The sequence below is a fragment of the Juglans regia genome, chromosome 3 (assembly GCF_001411555.2).
Source record: "Juglans regia cultivar Chandler chromosome 3, Walnut 2.0, whole genome shotgun sequence".
In the NCBI taxonomy this organism is placed as follows: Eukaryota; Viridiplantae; Streptophyta; class Magnoliopsida; order Fagales; family Juglandaceae; genus Juglans; species Juglans regia.
Genome location: NC_049903.1, coordinates 27,417,627 through 27,436,278, shown reverse-complemented (window position 1 = coordinate 27,436,278; position 18,652 = coordinate 27,417,627). Strand labels below are relative to the sequence as shown.

At 36.9% G+C, this 18,652-nt stretch overlaps 3 protein-coding genes across 5 annotated transcripts; 2 read left to right on the top strand and 1 right to left on the bottom strand.

Annotated features, from left to right (window-relative positions):
- Positions 1-245: 245 nt before the first annotated feature.
- LOC108989074 lies at positions 246-2,425 on the top strand. The gene has a single exon (XM_018962551.2). The coding sequence runs from the start codon at positions 756-758 to the stop codon at positions 2,154-2,156; it is 1,401 nt and encodes a 466-aa protein (XP_018818096.1). The 5' UTR covers positions 246-755; the 3' UTR covers positions 2,157-2,425.
- Positions 2,426-2,889: 464 nt separating this feature from the next.
- Positions 2,890-9,431, bottom strand: LOC108989075 (probable E3 ubiquitin-protein ligase LOG2). The gene is made up of 3 exons (XM_018962554.2): positions 8,506-9,431; positions 3,716-4,217; positions 2,890-3,224 (listed from the first exon to the last, which is right to left on the bottom strand). The coding sequence occupies exons 1-3, from the start codon at positions 9,111-9,113 to the stop codon at positions 3,108-3,110; spliced, it is 1,227 nt and encodes a 408-aa protein (XP_018818099.2). The 5' UTR covers positions 9,114-9,431; the 3' UTR covers positions 2,890-3,107.
- A 6,473-nt stretch (positions 9,432-15,904) lies between these two features.
- LOC108989076 (putative serine/threonine-protein kinase) lies at positions 15,905-17,951 on the top strand. Of its 3 annotated transcripts, none has more exons than XM_018962556.2 (6): positions 15,905-16,159; positions 16,365-16,477; positions 16,577-16,793; positions 16,880-17,120; positions 17,237-17,387; positions 17,493-17,951. In XM_018962556.2, exons 1-6 carry the CDS (start codon positions 16,096-16,098, stop codon positions 17,811-17,813), a joined length of 1,107 nt encoding a protein of 368 aa, XP_018818101.1. In that variant the 5' UTR covers positions 15,905-16,095; the 3' UTR covers positions 17,814-17,951. The 3 variants fall into 3 exon arrangements, with proteins under 3 accessions (XP_018818101.1, XP_018818102.1, XP_018818100.1); XM_018962557.2 differs by having other exon boundaries at positions 16,362-16,477; positions 16,886-17,120; XM_018962555.2 differs by having other exon boundaries at positions 16,362-16,477.
- The last annotated feature ends 701 nt before the right edge of the window (positions 17,952-18,652 follow it).

The following is an 18,652-nucleotide window of genomic DNA, read 5'->3' as shown; positions in this document are numbered from 1 at the left end:
GCATATTTTAAAAAATAAGAAATAAATTTTAAAAAAATTAATCTTCTAAAAAAATAAATTTATTATTTAAAAAATACCCAACAAACATACTTATATATAATATTAATATGATATGAATGAAATGACAAAAGATTATCACAAGGCTTTGTATCAGAAAAATAATTGAGACTCCTCCGTCAAATATACGACACGTGTACAGCCGATTTTTCTTAAAAAGGAACCTTACCTTCCAGCCAATCATCTTCCACCGACGAAGCTTTCAAGGAATCTACCTTTGCTTCGTAGATTATATTATAGGCTATATAGCATTCCGCTTCGCTTTTTCACACTCTCCTCTCCACTCCACTCCCCCCGGCTTCCCTTCCGCTTCCATCCCTAAATTTCCGATCCAACAGTTGTCTGTAGATCTAGGTTTTCTGAAAGTCCCCAGCTCCCATCGCGCAGAATGTAATTTTATGTAATAAAATGTAGATTTCTCCGTCCAACGCTCCGATTCAGTATGGGTCAGACCTGGTTCGAGCCAATGCGGCCTAGGGCTCCGAGGAGGGTCTGGTTAGGGTTCCAAAAATCAATGGGTGTCCTCGTGGGTGGAAATCACACCTCCTCCAGGTTTTGCACTCGCTAGTTCTTTCTATTAATCTCGTTTTGGCTTATTTCCTCTCAAAGTTTCAACAAAATCCCTTAGATTTAGTTAAATCTTCAAGACTTGCTCTCCGATTTCACTCGTGATCTGAAAAACGAAATCCGTGCAATTCATGGATTTGAAGGCCGTGAGATATCAGATCCTACATGGGTCTATAGCCAGGCGCATGCTTTATCGCACTTTTGTAATCGCCTCGGCTGTTTCGATAATTCCCTTGCTGCACGTCTTATCTGGTTCCGATTCGGGAATATTTGCTTCTATGGCCACCAGCGACTGTGCCTTCAATTCAGGCTTTTCAACAACTGCTATGGTTCCGGCCACGTATTTGTTTCGTTCCAGGTTCCTGAATCCACTCTGGGGCTCATTTCAATCGGTGCAGTGCAAGGAAACTGCGAATTTGACCGTTAATGTGGTCAGAGAGCTTGTGGATAAGAAGTTCTTGAATTTCAATGGGAAAGCTCTCTTTGTTGGAGAAGGGTGGGCCTTCGGCGTGATGGCACTGCGAGATCTGGGGTTCTCCAATGTCTACGGTGTTTCTAAGAAGCACCGGTTTCTCTCTCTTAATCGGAAACATGAGCTTGATTACATGGACAATTCATTTGATTTCGTGCTGTCAAGGTATAATGACCAGGTTTCTACTCCTGCATTGCTCGTTCTCGAAATGGAACGCATTCTTATCCCTGGTGGAATCGGCGCCGTGGTTGTGGGTATTAGCAGCATCGTCCCAAATGGATTGATCAGATCTGCAACCCCAGTTTCATCGTTACTGAAAAGTTCCGATGTTGTGCATGTTGGTTATGTGCACAACTTTACTCTGGTTGTCTTCAAGAAAAGATTCCAAGATGCCAGTTGTTTTGAGCAGTATCGCCTTCCGGCCGACTGCCCGTCTGTCACAAATAACAAGCCTTTCATGGACCAAATTGAGCCCCTTGTGGAGGAAAAATCAATGGGGTTTGAGAACTGGTTTTCTTATCTGCCCAAGCTTATGGATGTTGATACTAAAAAGCGGTTGGTCTATATTGATATTGGGGCGGGGGTGCATCTGAACTCCAATGTTATGAACTGGTTTTTGCCCTCTTATCCTGTGGATAGCAAAGCATTCAATGTTTACTTTGTTGACCATAACACTTCAGTTCTGCTATCCTATGTCAAAAAGCCTGGAATAACTTTTGTATATCATCCGGGTTTGGCAGGAAACTGGGCTCCGGCCAACCTAACTTCCGATGAAGATGTCGATCCGCCTTTGCAAAATGAATGGTTTAATTTCCTTTCTTGGTTTAAAGAAACAGTGCAGCATGCAGATTTTGTGGTCCTGAAGATGAACTCAGGCAAAGTGGAAAGGAAATTCCTCTCTGAGTTATTTGAAAGTGGTGCAATATGCTTTGTTGATGAGATGTTCCTTCACTGCTCGGAGGGAGCAGATGGTGGAGGTGCGTTAAAGGGAGACTGCATGGACCTCTTCAAGGGGCTTAGAAGCCGTGGTGTCTTTGTCCATCAATGGTGGGGAGACTAAACTGAATTTCTGTGTCGTTTGAACTGTTGTGTTGAGACTTTAGTTATGAATCTATGATGTGTGTTATGTTGGCCGAGTTTAGGGTGTGTATGAACATCCAAATGCTTTGTGGTTGGGCATTTAAGCTAAATAAGCAACCTATATGGTAATGTCTAAGTTTGTCGTCGTTTAGGATGTTTGAAAGTTCGAGTAACTTGCTTTGTGGTTGGGCACTTAAAACTAAATAAGCAACCACATGTTTTCGATTGAAAAGTTGTCGTGTTTGTTCATGCTGTCGCCTTCATTGCTTTTCTGTTGGCACTTAAATTAAGGTGTTGAAGAACCTGGAATGATGTGAAGTTTAACGGCTATAAGAAGATAATCTGATGAGCTTTTAAAGACCACACTTTACACGTATGCTGAACAAGTAATATTTAATTCATGACCACGAATACGTGAAATTTCAAGACCGACACTTTTATTAATATTATTCATAAATCTTACACATTTTTCTTTTAAGAAAAAATCATATGATGTGGTTAGATTGAAGTAAGCTGATAATATGATACATAACATTAATACATTAATGTTTTTAGAACACAACTTAGTTTACTAAACAAAACAAAAAAAGAAAAAAATCTCAGCTTAATCAAGCGTGGTATTTTGAGAGAACCCCCTTGAAACTGACCTTCAGAAACTCATCAGTGAAAATGAAAACCCCCTGGAAATAAAAAAATAAAACAAAAGACAGAAATTCAGCAAACATGTAGTACTATATATATTCCAGAGGAATTACCACTAAACACTCCATCCGCCCACACAAAATGTATTGACAGCATGCTACTGCCACAAATTACTTATCAAACATATTCTTTCCAGTAACTAGAAAACCAGAAAATGTGTAAAAGAAGAAAATAAGAGAAGAAACATGGCCACATCCGGCACTCTAGTGGCGGAATACATCCTCTTGTTTCATTCTTCAGATCCATTGTTGACCTTTATCTCCAGAAGCCTCTCAACTGGTTGTCTGCATATCGGGCACCGGTTTGTCTGGAACCTTAAAACCTTTGCACATTCACTGCACATACACTGCAACATGGAAACACACCCAACCATTATTACATCAAGACCAATTTATTCTATAAATTATCTACATTCAGGCTTTGTAAATGAGCGACTGCCGGGTCAGAAAGAGGATGGATGCATCTAGTGTGTCAGCCCATTTACTCATATTTTACCTAGTGATTTATGAGCAACTTGGAAACTTAGAGCAAACCAGGGTTACAGTTAATTCCTGCTCAAAAAATATTTTTGTTTTGTTTTTCTGGTAATAGTTTATTTCTTTTGTCGTGGTGGTGGATAGGGAGGATGTAGAAAGTTGACTTTCTAAAGCAGGTCCCAGACTTAAAAATGATAACTACCCCAACAACCATGGTATAAGGTGCTTTGGATGGGAATTGCAACCTGTGTACAAGAAAGTAGAAACTAAACTGGGCGACTGACTCTGAACTATAACTACAGCTATCCGCTTCCAATCAAATCACAGAGCTTCAAATTAAAGACAATAGAGGTTTGATTACCATATGCCGGCAGGGTAGGACGGTTGTGTCCCGTGGTTCTGACAGGCAGATGACACATTCTTTTCCTGGGTCATTCCCATCCAAGTCACTCTCCACAGAATTCCCAATCCCATATATCTCCTGCAGCTCATACCTCATTCCATTGACCCACAAGATCTGCTTTACTACCCTTACCTGGTATTCACCTTTCTCCTTCTCAAGGACTGCCTGAGTTATCTGTGAGTTGGTGGTTGGAGGTATTGGGTTTCCATCTGTACCAGTTCCATCATCGTTAACGGGAGTTGCCTCTGCTTTAACTGCTAAAGGATAGATCTCCATGTCACCCACTTTCAATAACTCTGTCTCTTCAAACATCGAGAAGTCAATCCCAGTTCCAGAGGGCTGCCTGAACTTCTGACCCAGACCTTGTTGGAAATGTACTGTCACAGGTGCAAGTAGGTTTTCCTTCGTTGGTGTCAGGTTACAGACTTCACCTTCTTTCGCAAAGAAAATAACCGTAATGCTGTTGAGCATAGCAAACAAAATGTCAATTGAGACAGAAATAATAATAATAATAATAATAATAAGTGAGAATAATATGATATAACAACAACAACATAAGATCAGAAAGGTGGAACGCTAGAACAAACATAGACAACATTTGAAGATCTTGATAAATTTGAAGAAAACAAAAATTAAAAATCCGATTATACAATAAAACAAAATGTTTCACACCAAAGAAGAAAATATATAAACAACAAAAGTGCTGCCTGCAAGCATACGAAACTGCAGATTGGATACAGTTGAAATTTGAAAAGAGCACCACCATCAAATATGCTAATTGGTAATATCACATTGAAAAATAAGAATAACAATGATACATATGATAGCTTAGTACTGTACTTCTAGACTAAGTGACTGTTTGATTCAAGTTTGGAAGCTTAAAAAGTGCTTTAAAGAGTCTAAAAGCTCTATTAAAGAAAAATGGTATATTTGGTAAGTGCTTTAAGCACCTAAAAAAAAAACTGAAAATCCACTTTTTTAAAAAGCACCAAATTGAAGATTTTGTTAGAAAGCGCCTGCAGACAAACGATACACTTGTTAAAACCACTGCAAGTAACTTTTTTTTTTTTTATAAGTATCCACTGCAAGTAACTTAAAAGCTCTTTAGGCACATGTATGTATACCAAACAATAAAAAAACTTTTCAATAGTAGAGCTTTTTAGTAAAGCTCTACAATTAAAAGCCATATTTTCTACCGCAATCCTAAATAGGCAATAAATAAGGAAATGATTTTAATCTCAATATTAAGATTGTCAAATATAATTTAAATAACATTCGTCTTTTTAGTTTTGATAAGCAGCAACATAAACCACAAAAATGATAGAAGATAATGGCACCATGCATACACTGTGACTATATCTTGAATCTTGTTTTCTACTTGCCAAATACAGCCATGGATCTTCACATGAGCATTTTGTATTGCCTTAGAGATTTTTAGGTCCAAATAAGCCATGTCAATCACTTATAACTAATTAAAAAGAGTATCACTGAATAATACAGAAACGAACTCCTCGTTGCCATATTATCCAAACCTTCATCGCATCTCTGTTGTCGACATGTTTTGCAATCGAGTTTATGGAAAAAAGTATAATCAATGATGGGCTTGATTTCAAAATTTCTCCATCACTCTCACTGCAGCCTCATCTTTTCACCAATACCATGGGCCAAGGGACACAGTTTAACTTTTTTTCAAACTGCAACGAGTGCCAAAAAATCTCAATCAGCTCTCTTCTTATTTAAGCTTTATTGTAGTCTCTTTCAATTTTCCTCACCACATGGAATCTAATCACTCCAGCAGGGGTGAATTTGGGTGGGTGACTATTTGGGCATTTTTTTTAGTAATGCTATTCATCAACCTTTCAACCTGCCAATCATTTAATACCCATCAAGAGATGATGGTTTTTTTTTTTTTTTTTTTAATAATTAATACGAAATTTTATTACCAAGAATAGGCAAAGCCCAAGTACACAGGACGTATACAAAAGAAATACCTACTACACTCTAGAAAGCAGAAAATAGACAAGAGATGATGGTTAAAATGATGATGATAGTATTTTTCTTTTTTCTTTTTCCTTTTTGTTTCAATTGGTGTTGTTGAGTAAGGTATGATGAAGAGATGGGAACTCATGATTGCAGATAGAAAACAATCGCATGGTGCGCGGATACCAATTTGAATTAGGACAACAAAGAATTAAGTGGAATGCTTAAACGGATGAGAGACTAGAAGATAAAGCAGAGAAAAAGCTAAGCAGAAGCAAGGAAAAGGAAACGAAGAAGCAAAAAAGAAGAGGGTAGAAGCCAAAGGAGAAAAAGAAAGAAGCACAAGAAAAGGGGCAGTGAAGAAAGAAGCTCGAGAAGGGGATGATAGAGGAAGGATCATTTTTCTTAAAATTCTTTCCATTACAACTATTCCATTTCCATTGGAGTGTCAAAGACTCTTAAATACACTAATGGAGGTTTTGATACAATCAGGACTTTATTTTAAATAACTTAAATGAAAGTCCAAATAAAACTCCTAATCCTAACTTAACTTTGACTTAACCACTGAATTGGACTCTTAACTGTTCAAACCAATAGAACTTCAAATAAAAGATAAAAAGCAATTATGAATAACCTAAACAAACTAAAACTCAGTTTTTTTTCTTGTATCCATATATTCCGCATCACCACCCTATCAATGCAAGTACGGATCCATCCTACACAGAAGGGTATTCACCCTGTGCAACACAGAGAAGGGGCAACTCCCACTTCAAGGTGGGGATCCCCCTTATAGTGGTTTCCCTCAACCATTTCGAGGGCACTGGGAGGGGAATAAGCAGTAATTCTCCAAACCCATTTGAACGGACTGATATGGATCTTGAACCTTTTTTTTATTTTATTTTTTATTTTTATTTTTTTATGATGGGGGAAACATCCCACGGCAGAGCCCTTAGGACTCACCCATAGAACCTAAATCCCCAGGGAGAGTAGCACAGCAACCCACCGCCATGGCCTCCCACTTATCATGCAGACAAGTTCGCCCTTACCACTTGGGCTACCTACGGGTGGATTGGATCTTGAATTTAAGATGAGTTGAAACTCTGGCATCGAATCTATGAAAATAATAACAGTAAGGTATGACTACCGTAAGATTGAAACATTCATCCATGTAAAATTAGTTTCTATACACATCTTCATAGTGCAGAATAGCAGAATAGTAGAGGCTTCTACAGGATGCTTGCAAGATTCCAGTGGTGCAATTCTCCAATTGGTCTTGGTGAAACTTCAAAATTGGAATCTGTTTTAAGTATTTTTTAAGGAAATGGAAATTTTCATTCTAGATCCAAGAATATCTATATCTATATGTATATATATAATATACATATATTGATGGCCATTCAGGGATTGAACTAAAATAAAAAACAATGGTCTTCTACACGAGGTGAAACATGGACATTGGAACTAACGTGTTTCCGATTCAGACATCTGTAACCTTTTCCTCCTTTTTAAAACAACATTCAGCCCATCCACTCTTCTCTCAATGCTACTTGCAGAATTTCTCTCCTCTTCACACAAAAACCTATCTTCCTCTTGAGCAACGAGATTCCTTTTTTTTTTTAAGTAAAAAAAATATATATTAAAACTTAGAAAGAGAGTAGCCTAAGTACAAAGGATTTATACAAGAGAAGACACCTAGTTAGGAATTAGAGATCGATACAAGGAAATCATAAAAACTAACTCCATTAAAAATCTATAGCTGGAGCCCAAAGAAATAAGGTTTTGAAAACCAGATTCTTAATTCAGATATCTTCAAAAAAACATATAATGAGTTTAAAGCTAAAGGAAACTGGATAAAAGCTCTCTTATCAATAGCATACCTCTGAAAAATAACTTCAGCTGGTACAAAACAGCATTAATAAAAAAAAAAATTGAACCTTAAATCTTAGAAAATATATTACAACGGAAAAGTAAAAGTGACAATGTTTTGAGGACTGGTCTAAACTAAGCAAAACCTAGGCAACGTAGAGCGTAGAGCTTCCTTTTCACTTGTATATTTCACTGTGCCTAATTTAATTGAGATTAAATTCAATTTCAGTACAAATCTGCAGAAAAGGGGAAAAGGTACCATAGATACCATTTGATCCTCAAAACAAACACAGCCCATGAATCTCTTATAAGAACTTATAGTGTATGGCAGCAAATGGAGACTGAGCAAAAGTGTTCTAAAAATCTCTAGACTTGCCTAGTAGTGGTAAATCACAAAGTTCTTAAAAACACTCAGAAACCCACAAATCTCTGCACAGAAAGCAATAACAATGGCCCATACCATCTCTCCCCATCAACAGAACACTTAATTTAAGTCAGTGAAGCATGAAATGAAGATCTTCACAACATCAAACAAGACACAAATTGAAAGCAACCTATGTATTTTATAGTTAAGAATCAGACAACAGAATATAATATAGATATCTCATGCATAGCTAGTCAATATAAACTATCATCGTCATTACTCCAAAAACAAACTCCCAACCTCAAAGCATTATCTACCCAAATAGACTGACTTGGTAATAAATTAAAAATAGCAGCGATCCTAAAGCAACCCTTTAAACAAAGAAAAAATTAAGTTGAAAAATATTTCAAAATATCATACAGACGAATCCAACCTCTAGCTTTCCATAAATCTCAGACACTATATACGCAAGCAGCAATATTTCAATTTCTCCAAAAGCAGAAAAGAAAGGAAAAAAAAAAAAAAAAAACTTAAATACCTGCCGGCAACCGTGGCATCGAACGTGAAGGATACGAGGAACTGCCCAGGGTTTTCCTCGTCCGGTTCAATCCTCAAAGTCTCTTTCTTGAGATTAACATCGTTCCGTATAGTAACTGCCTTCTGGTGCTCGATATAGGGGGCGGGAAGAGGTATGACGGGCCCACAGGGGTACCTCCCGCCGACCCAATTGGCATGCGCCTGGGCAGGGTCCACGGGGGGATGGGGATGAGAATGAGGACCACCGGCACCGCGGTGGTGGTGGTCGTAGGGGGCCGGTAGCATAGCCGGCGGTGGAGGGGCATAGTAGCCAGGGTACTGGTAGTACGGGTGGGGAGGATTTGAAGGGTTCGGGTACTGGGAGGGGTATGGCGTAGCGGCGGCGAACACATACCGGTTGGCGGAGATCTCCGGCTGCGGTGGGGCCTGAGGAGGAGGGGGCGGGTGGGTCCGCCTACTCCCGGGTCTGCGACGGCCGTTCACGCCGCTACTACCGATGTTTCCCATGGAATTTCCCTTCCCGAATTCCGAGGAACCAAACTGAGAGAAATTCCAAAATATAATCACTCTGCTTTCACTTATAGGAAACGAAGTGGATCCGCATGTCATACGAGATGCATGAATTGGTTGAGAAGGTAAATTGCACACTCAGCTCTATTCTTTTGCTTTCTTCCTGCGACCGTTGCGGGCAAAAAACTTTGGGGAGCGTGTCCAAAGGGAAGGAAATGAATTCAGCGATTCTGAGCCGAATACAGGGGGAAGAGCTTAAAGAGAAAAATGAGATGCAAAGGCAGAAAAAGCCATAGAATGTGGAAGAGAGGATCACATAAAGAGAGAAAGGAGAGGCGGAGAGGAAGAGGTAGGGGAGGGTGGGCCGAGGAACAGAAATCTTTTTTATGGTTGGTATAATGGGATTGCGTAAAGCTCCACCCAAAGCACCATCCATGAGTGTGTATTGATTATTTTGCATAAAAATTTCTATCTCCATTTTCTTTTTTCTTTATTTCTTTTAAAAAATTATTATTATTTTTCCTCTTCTCTTTGCTTTATTTATTTTTTTAATTTAAGTTTTTAATCTTTACTTAAAAATATTCTTTTATACATTATAGTTTATAACTTTATTTTTTATTTTTGTCATATATTTATTAAGAAAATAATCACTTTTTTAGGGTGATGAATCCTAAAAAGGATAATAGGTTAAAAAACATGATTAATTAATTTATTTTAATGCAACATATCTTACAAAAATCCTTGTTGATATCAATCTTGATATAGGTCGGCCATACACAAACAAGCATATAAACATACATCATACATGCATGCTTGAAGGGACTTGAATTAATGTCGGATTTACTTTTGCATAAACTCCCTCGTCCACGGGAGGAGGAGGATCTTCCTTTCTCCTTCCCCCTTTCCTTCCCTTCTTTTTGTTCATTTCTCCCTTTCTTTTCCTCCTATCTCCATTCCTCATTCCCTCCTCTTCTCCCTCTTCTCCCTCTCCTTCCCTCATTTCTCTTCTTTTCTTAATTTATTTTATTTCTTTCAAAGTTGAAAAGACGGATCTACAATTCTACGACACCTTTTATGAGGCACGAGCAGCACAAGATGCTTCTTAAACCGATCGTTGGGAAGATAATGACGGATCATCAGATCAAATCTTTCAGATCTGACTTTTATGACTGATTTCGAAGTCTATCAAAATAAATCTAAACTGTAATTCATTATTTTCATATCTATCTTTTTGCTTTTATTGTTGTTTCCTTTTGTCTATCTTAAGATATAGTGTTAAGATATTCGAAGACAAACTATATGAAGAAAATACTATTAATTACAAACATGACGATTCGATGATAAACTCAAACTTATATCTTAGAAAAAGTAATTGTACTAACGATTCAATGACGATTCTAATCTTTCCTTTTGTTGTATGAATCAATGAGACAAAATAAGTCTTAACAAATACATTCCAATAAGAAATCTTAAATAGTTAAAGTGAAAGTAACTCCAAGCTAGCTACCATTTATTTTTCCACCTTACCATAATTAAGGTTTTTCATGACATAACATATAGTTTTTGGGGTCGAGGACGTGACATTACATTAAAAAAAGGGGTGGGGATATTGTGGGTCCCATCCACATACAATTGGAGATCAGACTGCAACTATGTATTGTGATCATGCATGCAGGCCACCGCATTACAATAAACCAAGGGTTGAATTTTCTGCCATTGCACAAGTTGGATGCAAAATAATTGAGGAGTTTCAAATCTTTTGTATTTCTTTTTTTCTTGAAAACCATCGATGCCTTTAATTGGGTGATCTTAAGCTGATATATATGAAGTGGGTGGCTGGGTTTTGTTGGGTGGGTGAGAGTGTGAAATGATAACATGCACCGTATAGAATACACTTATCATGTACATGATCGGCTGTCCCTACAGCCATCAACATGCACTGTAACCACGAATAGATGAGTGTACATCATGCACCGGCCAGCTTGGAAAGAAAGCTAAGCCTTCCATATCAGTGATAATTTGAGTGTATCAATAAGTAGATTTGCAAGTAAATTTTTTTGATAAATAACAATTTTTAATCGATGCATGAAAGAGTTTTAATCGAATCGAGCTAATGAGTTGAGTCAAACATAAACAAGCAAACCTTAATAACTTTTAACTGAGTTGAGTTGAATTTAATTGGATATTTGTCATTTAATAATCAAGCGAAAATTTAATTTCATGGGAGGGTTTTTTTTTTTTTTTACGAGTGGAATTTGATTTGAGTTTAAACGTGAGAGTGTCGAGCAGGGTATGGGGTACTGATTCATTTAAAGTATTAATATGCTATATAGAGTAAGACAATTTATCTGGGTTCCGGCCCGGAAATCAGGATATATCGGATCGGGTTAGACCCGGGGTTTGATTCTAGGTTCCAGGTTGAACTCGGTTTTTTATCTTTTAAACCTAGTTGCACTTTTTGTAAGTATGTCCCCTTTCATTGCACTAAAGTCAAGTTTGGTTAATATGACTAATGTAGATGAGGTTGCACCAAGGGCTAAAATGAATCAACAAAGTCGTTCTCGGCGCTTCAGAGCTGCAAAAGATGCGGTTGAGGCGGTAAGATTCTCATGTTATATGAATGGCTCCTAGTAAATGAGTCATGAATTTAATTATTAAAAAAAAAATAGTAAATGAGTATTGAATTTATTGTTCTTCTAAATCTGAAATGCTAGGAAGCTGAAGAGGAAAGGTTAAGGAAATAATATGAAGCTGAGGGGAGAAGTTTGACCCCTAAAGAAACGCTTGAAATTTCTGACTCAAATGTTATTACTCCTGGAACTCAATTAATGGCAGTGCTTTCAGTAGCACTTCAGTACTATATACAATCTAGATTGAACCACAACCGATTTACAAAAAAAGAAAAAAAAAATTCCGAATTTAAAACCCGATATCCGATTTTTCGAATTTTGACTTAAAATTCAGTTTCTCGAATGTCAAACCGGACAAAAAAAAATATCTGATCCGAATGAACAATCTTATGAACAATCCGAATGAACAATTTACAGTAGAAAAATCAGAGATCTAGAGGATTTGAGTAGCAAGACTATGGACAACATGAACCCTTGAACAAGAGAGAGAAAATTTGAAGCTAGGGGATGTCATGTCATAGGTGAGGAAATTAACTTCACTAAAGAACAAATAGAAGAGCTGAAAAGGAAGAAGAGATAAAAGTTTGCAATTATTAATCAAGTTGGCTGTTCGCACTTCGTAGCCTTTTATTATTATTATTATTTTTTTTTTGGAATGGAGCATACTCATCTCATTAAGAAATCGAAGTTACAAATGTGACTTATCGATACAAGAAATTTCAATACACAGAAAATTCAGTAATAAGCCAACTAACTCAACAGATCTGTAGCTTCCCCACACACAAATACATTTGCGGTAGACTTTGCCTTAACTTCTAATCAAACTTTCTCGAACCCGAGAAAGCGCTCTGTAAAAACAGAACTTAACGGTCCTCTATCCTCCCAGGGAAGAAGAGTACGGGACACTGCTATGGACATCAAATCCAAAGCCTATTCCTATTTTATTATAACTAAAACTAACAAACTACTATAAAAAAACTACAATAACAACTACAAGACCACAAGCTCTGATGAGACCTCAGACGACACGCCCACCGCAAGCATCGTCATTTCGAGCTCTGGTGGAACAAGCACCCAGCGTACATACAGACCACAACAACCCAGCCGTATAACCACCGGCCGTAGCATCGCCCAACACTCTCGAAAGCCTTGTCCCAGATTACGTCCGATCTATAGGTCCAAACTTCACTCGGGTCAACAAAAGCAACACCAACATAAGAAAACAAGACAAGCTACAAAAAACTAAAACGGACAACAACATAGAAACGAAACAAAAGACAGTAAAAAAAACAAAACGGATGAACAATACACATTTGGTCGGCAATATTTCGTGCAGGACTGTTCACGCTGGGAGGAAAGCCGACGGTCAGACTTGGAAGACCTGGAGCCAGCGGTTCCACAGCAACCGAGCGTGGTGTCGGTAGAGGGTTCCTCGGTGGCGCGTGAGGGCCACGCGCCAACGCTGTCCGGATTTTCATCCCCCGCGTGCGGGCTACGCGCCACTCCAATGGACACCGGATTTGGAGGTTTTGAAGATCGGCGGCTAGGCTTCACACCGGTGGGGCGCGTGTAGAGAACTGGTGGCCGGAAAGGCTCGAACGGCGATCCTCCCTTATTCGGCCTAAATACACAAAAAAAAAATAAAAATACTACACAGAAGTTAAAAACTAGACAGAGAAGAGGGAGAGGGCAAGGGGAGGGGGCGAGGAGCCAAAGCTCCCACCCCCTTTCAGCAAATCTTGAGGTTTTGGACGATTAAGAGAGTTTTTTGTTCGGAGCTAGAGAGAAAACAACGAGCTTGAAATGCGCTGTCGCAAGTTTAGAGATTCGTAGCCTTTTATTATTGGCTATAAACTTATCTAACCTTTTTATTAATAGCGTGTCGTTTTTAAATTAAACTATTTTATTATTATTCATTAAAAATATTCTATATATCAAAACCGGAATAATTTACAGTTTTTGCATGATGTTACATCATCATGTGATGAATATGTTAATAATATCGTTCAACAAATATCATTTTAAAGTTGTCGTGTAGTATTAATATTGCTATAATATATGGGAATATAGATTATATTTGATTCCCATGAAAACGACACCAACAAATTGCCGAACAAAAGAGAAAATGAACAAATTAATCAACTTTTATTCTTTAATCCAATAATGTTACCTGAAAGCTCATATGTTTAAACAGGCCCACCCAGCACTCCTGGGTCGTTCTTGGACCTTTAAATCTCTAAACTTGGCCCTGCCTCTTGTATTTGTGATATTGATCCTATCTAGTAACGAGAAATGTTATTTATTATTTTTACATCGCACATCAATCAATATTTGTTATTTTTATTCTTTTATTTAAATATATATATTTACAGATCAATATATATATGTTTATATAGAATGAAAAAAATAACAAATCACATATTGATGTATGGTATAGGAGAAAATAAGTAAATTTTTTATTTTTAATAACCACTTTATAATTGGAGTTGTTACTTTCTGTTGCATGTGGTGCAATTATATATGAATAATGATAGGGTTACTACTCTATTACTACCCATTTATGACTCAAATTGTATTTGATTTTTTTTAATTTTTAATTTTACTTAATGATTAAGGAAGTGAATATTAATAAAATTATATATTTTTTTAATTTTTTCTTAATGATTAAAGATGATAAAAAAATACTTAAAAGAAAATGATAAAAAAAATAAAAACAATTTGAAATATGCTTGGGTAGTAAGTGGGTAGTAGATGGGTAGTAACTCTATCACTATCCATTATATATACGTACGAACAAATAATAATAAAAAAAAAAAAACAGAAGAATACTAATTGACATCAATCCAATGAATTCAATTCCAATCAATTTCAACTTGAATTTGACTGATCTAACAAAGAGATCCAGCTACTGGGTTTTCTAGAAAAATGACAAAGAAATGAACAAAAAAGGGTTGGGACTTTTTCTGTTTGGCCTAGCTAGGAAGTTTGCCTTCTTCTGTGGGCATCGAAATTCGAAGCTTCGTTTTCTTAGACCTATAATAGATTCATGTCTTTGAAAACATCTACTATCGAAATTCGAAGCTTCGTTTTCTTAGACCTATAGATTCATGTCTTTGAAAACATCTACTATGAAGGAGTCCTGATCCTTGACCATATTTCATAATCTAAGATACTTTGATCCAGCTAAGTTTGGAAACTTTGATTTGACTCAATCAAAGGGCAGGCATGCAGAAGAAGAAATTAACATGGAGTATTTAGCCTTTTTTTTTTGAAAAAATATATGCATCTGTCCCACACCGGCACACACTCAACCTATTGAGTGTAAAAAAAAAAAAAAAGTGATGTGAAGTGTGTGCCGGTGTGGGGCAGATGCATAGCATTTCTCTTTTTTTTTTGGATGGGGTTTGCTTAATTAATCATTTGACGGGGTCGTCTTCTGGTCTGCTGCTGCTACATGCATCAACCTTCCCAAAATTGAATACCCAAATTGAAGAGTAGGATTGCTTTTCTTTATATTATTTCTAGTCATCATTCATGTGTTATTTGTGCACATTTTTCATGTTGGATGCATGGTTGACTATTTTTTATTATTATTTTGGAATAAGCATTAATAGATATAAATAATATGATTATCTTTATTGCTTGAAGTTTCTTTCTAGAACCATTAATTTATGTCATTATGGAATATTCTTACAAAAAAAAAAAGTTATTGCTTGACCAATGAAATGAAAATACTGTCTTGATATCAAATAGAGCACATAGATTATTGTTATGATATATATGTAATCATAAACATTATTTTATGGACTTCAGTTGTAGTTTATGCTGAACAACCAATTACACGTGAAATCACTATTTATTCTAAAAGGTTAAACTGATGAAAAAATATAGATTTTACTATTTATTTTATATCTTAAGATTCTCCTTCACGTATGAGCCAGACTCTTCCTCAATAAGTGGTCCAGCATGTTAAAAATTTAATTAAATGTGATAAAATGTAGAGTCAGGATTAGAACTCAAGAACTCTACTCTGATACTATATAAAATCATCACTTATCTTAAAAAGTTAAGTTAATAAATTTATTTTTATTATTTATTTTATATCTTAACATTCCATTTCGTATTACTTTGATGTCATGAATTAAACAAATCCCTTTTATTAATTTATGTTATGATTAACATTTTAGACAACTTGGCTGTTTTTTAAAACGTATAAAGCAGAAAAGTAGAAAGTTTCAAAGTCCAATACTTGGGAAGTCGTTTAGAGAGAGAGAGAGAGAGAGAGATATCAGGATTCGGGATGTTAAAACATTGGGCTGCAGCCTGCCGTGTCCCTCCCATCTGTGCTTAATTTCACTTCCTTCCAAATTTTTGTTCTTTCTCCACAATGTTTGCAGATCATTAGGCCATCTTTCAGGGCTTCAACCAGAACTTAGTGGAGTTTACACGGCATGAATCTCTCGGCCTGCATAAGTTGCTTCTCTTCATCATCAGGAACGGACGTGAGCAGGCACGGTAAACATCTGATACTGCTTTTTCATCATCATCTTCTTTGTTTTCATGTTTTTAACGTTTTCTACAGGCTGTTTGTTTTCTTTTCCTCGATTACGATCGAGAACCAAACATTTCGATTCCTGTTCCTTTTATCTATTTATTTTATCTTTCTCGATTTTGATTGGCTTCTTGTTTGCTTTCTGCACATACCCAACAAATCCAGCAGAACAAGATCAAGGTAATTTCCGGGTGTTCTCTTACAACGAACTAAAATCTGCCACTACCGACTTCCATCACTCGAAGAAGATTGGAGAAGGCGGCTTTGGGTCTGTTTACAAGGTCAATACCTTTTTCTTTCATTCCATAGATAGATAGAGTAGATAGAGCATAAGACTTTTAAGCATTTGAGCCTAAGGCTGTTTGGTTTGACTTTTATAGGGCCGGCTGCGAGATGGCTCATTCGTGGCTGTAAAAGTGCTCTCAATCGAACTCGACTCGATGCGAGGTGAGAGAGAGTTTATAGCTGAAATAGCATCACTTTCTGACATCAAACATGAAAATCTCGTTACCCTTCGAGGATGTTGTGTTGATGGAGCTAAAAGATATGTTGTCTACGACTACATGGAAAACAACAGCCTTGCCCACATCTTACACGGTGAGCATATTCATCTTTCTTGTACCATTATGGTTGGAATTTTTAGAAAAGTTGTGTAATTGTTATGTTTTGATCTTGATTGAAAGGTGTAGATCAGAAGAAGAGGTTGAGCTTTAGTTGGGAAGCAAGGAGGGATATTTCGTTAGGAGTGGCTCGAGCACTATCCTTTCTACTTGAGGAGGTTGAACCCCACATTATCCACAGAGATATTAAGGCCAGCAATATACTTCTTGACAAGAACTTCACACCAAAAGTCTCGGATTTTGGTTTATCAAAGCTACTCAGAGATAACCATACCCATGTTAGTACTCGTGTTGCAGGGACATTGTAAGTTTGGAATCTCTAAAAAAAAGCTGAAAATCTCTATGGATTTTACCTTGTTGAAATGCTGTTGCTAATGGGGTTTCTTGTAATCACAAAATACCCAAAAAAAAAAAAAACAGAGGGTATCTTGCTCCAGAATATGCCATCAGCGGACATTTGACACGAAAATCAGATGTTTACAGCTTCGGAGTGCTGCTCTTAGAGATTGTCAGCGGGCGGCCTGCCGTGGATTTTCGCGTTGACTATAAGGACCAGCTGCTAGTTCAGAAGGTAAAAAGTTCAGAGCTTTTTAATGCATTATTTTCAAATTTCTGAATGAATCCCTTAATTTTCTCAAATTTCTGCTATCTATATATATGTACGTGAATTTTGCAGGCATGGGAAGCCTACGAGGCTAAAGAACTTGTAAACTTGGTGGATCCGAAACTTGAAACGAACTTTCCAGTGGAAGAAGCCGTCAGATTCTTAAAGGTGGGACTCCTTTGTGCGCAAGAAAACTTAAGGCTCCGGCCACTGATGTCGGCGGTAGTCAAGATGTTGACAAGTGAGACGGATCTCCAAGATGTTCAGATTTCAGAACCTGGGAAAGTTTCAGATTTCATGAATATCAGAACGCAGCAAACGCCATTGTCGGAGGGGTCAAGTACCTCTTCTGGGATGTCCAATATGTGGAGTTCGGTAAATCTTGGCAGATGAAAGCAAATGTTCTTATGGATGGCATTTCGATCGATAGGGAACAAAGAAAAATATTAATGGGTATGTTTTTTAGGGCGATCAGATCATTTGGTCAAACTCCAATTAAGATTAAGCCCACAATAAGCATCATCCGGCCACCTACGAACATGCTTTTTTTGTCCTCCATCACACTCGTTCTTGCTCGCGCGCGTGTTATTTAATCTGTTCATGAAAGACCCATGGATAGGTTTGGAAGGCTACTTTGAGATTTTTCATTTTTTAGAATTCTTTTTTTAGAATCACATAAAATTTAAGTCGATTGATGTATTTATCTTCTTCTTCTTCTTTTTTTTTTTTTTTTGCGTAATTAATGATTTAATTAATATTCAATAATTTTCAATTGAAATCATCTTGTAATAACACAAAGTAGTAGTCATTCTTGAATAGAAATGGATCATGTTTGATTTGCGCGCGTCAACAGTCTTCCTGCTTATAAACTATATATATATATATATATATATATATATATATAGATTTAATGTTATGCGAGCCAGCCCATGTACGTGTTTGCCGTAGTGGAGACCTTCCATGTAAGACCGGGGTAGGAGGTCAAATTCAAATTACAATGCTGTGACCTTGAGTTGGCTTGAATTTATTCAGTGTGACAAATTTGAATGTAAACATCCGTATTTGTATTAATTGTTTATTGGTTATTGATATTTTATTTAAATAAATTATAACATTTTTAAGTCTAGGTAAATGTAGAAATGCATATCCACATTGGTTACGTTCAAAATCAACATTTACAAAAAGATAATCATTATTACGTGAATATACGTCAGTTTGTGAGTTTACTTTTA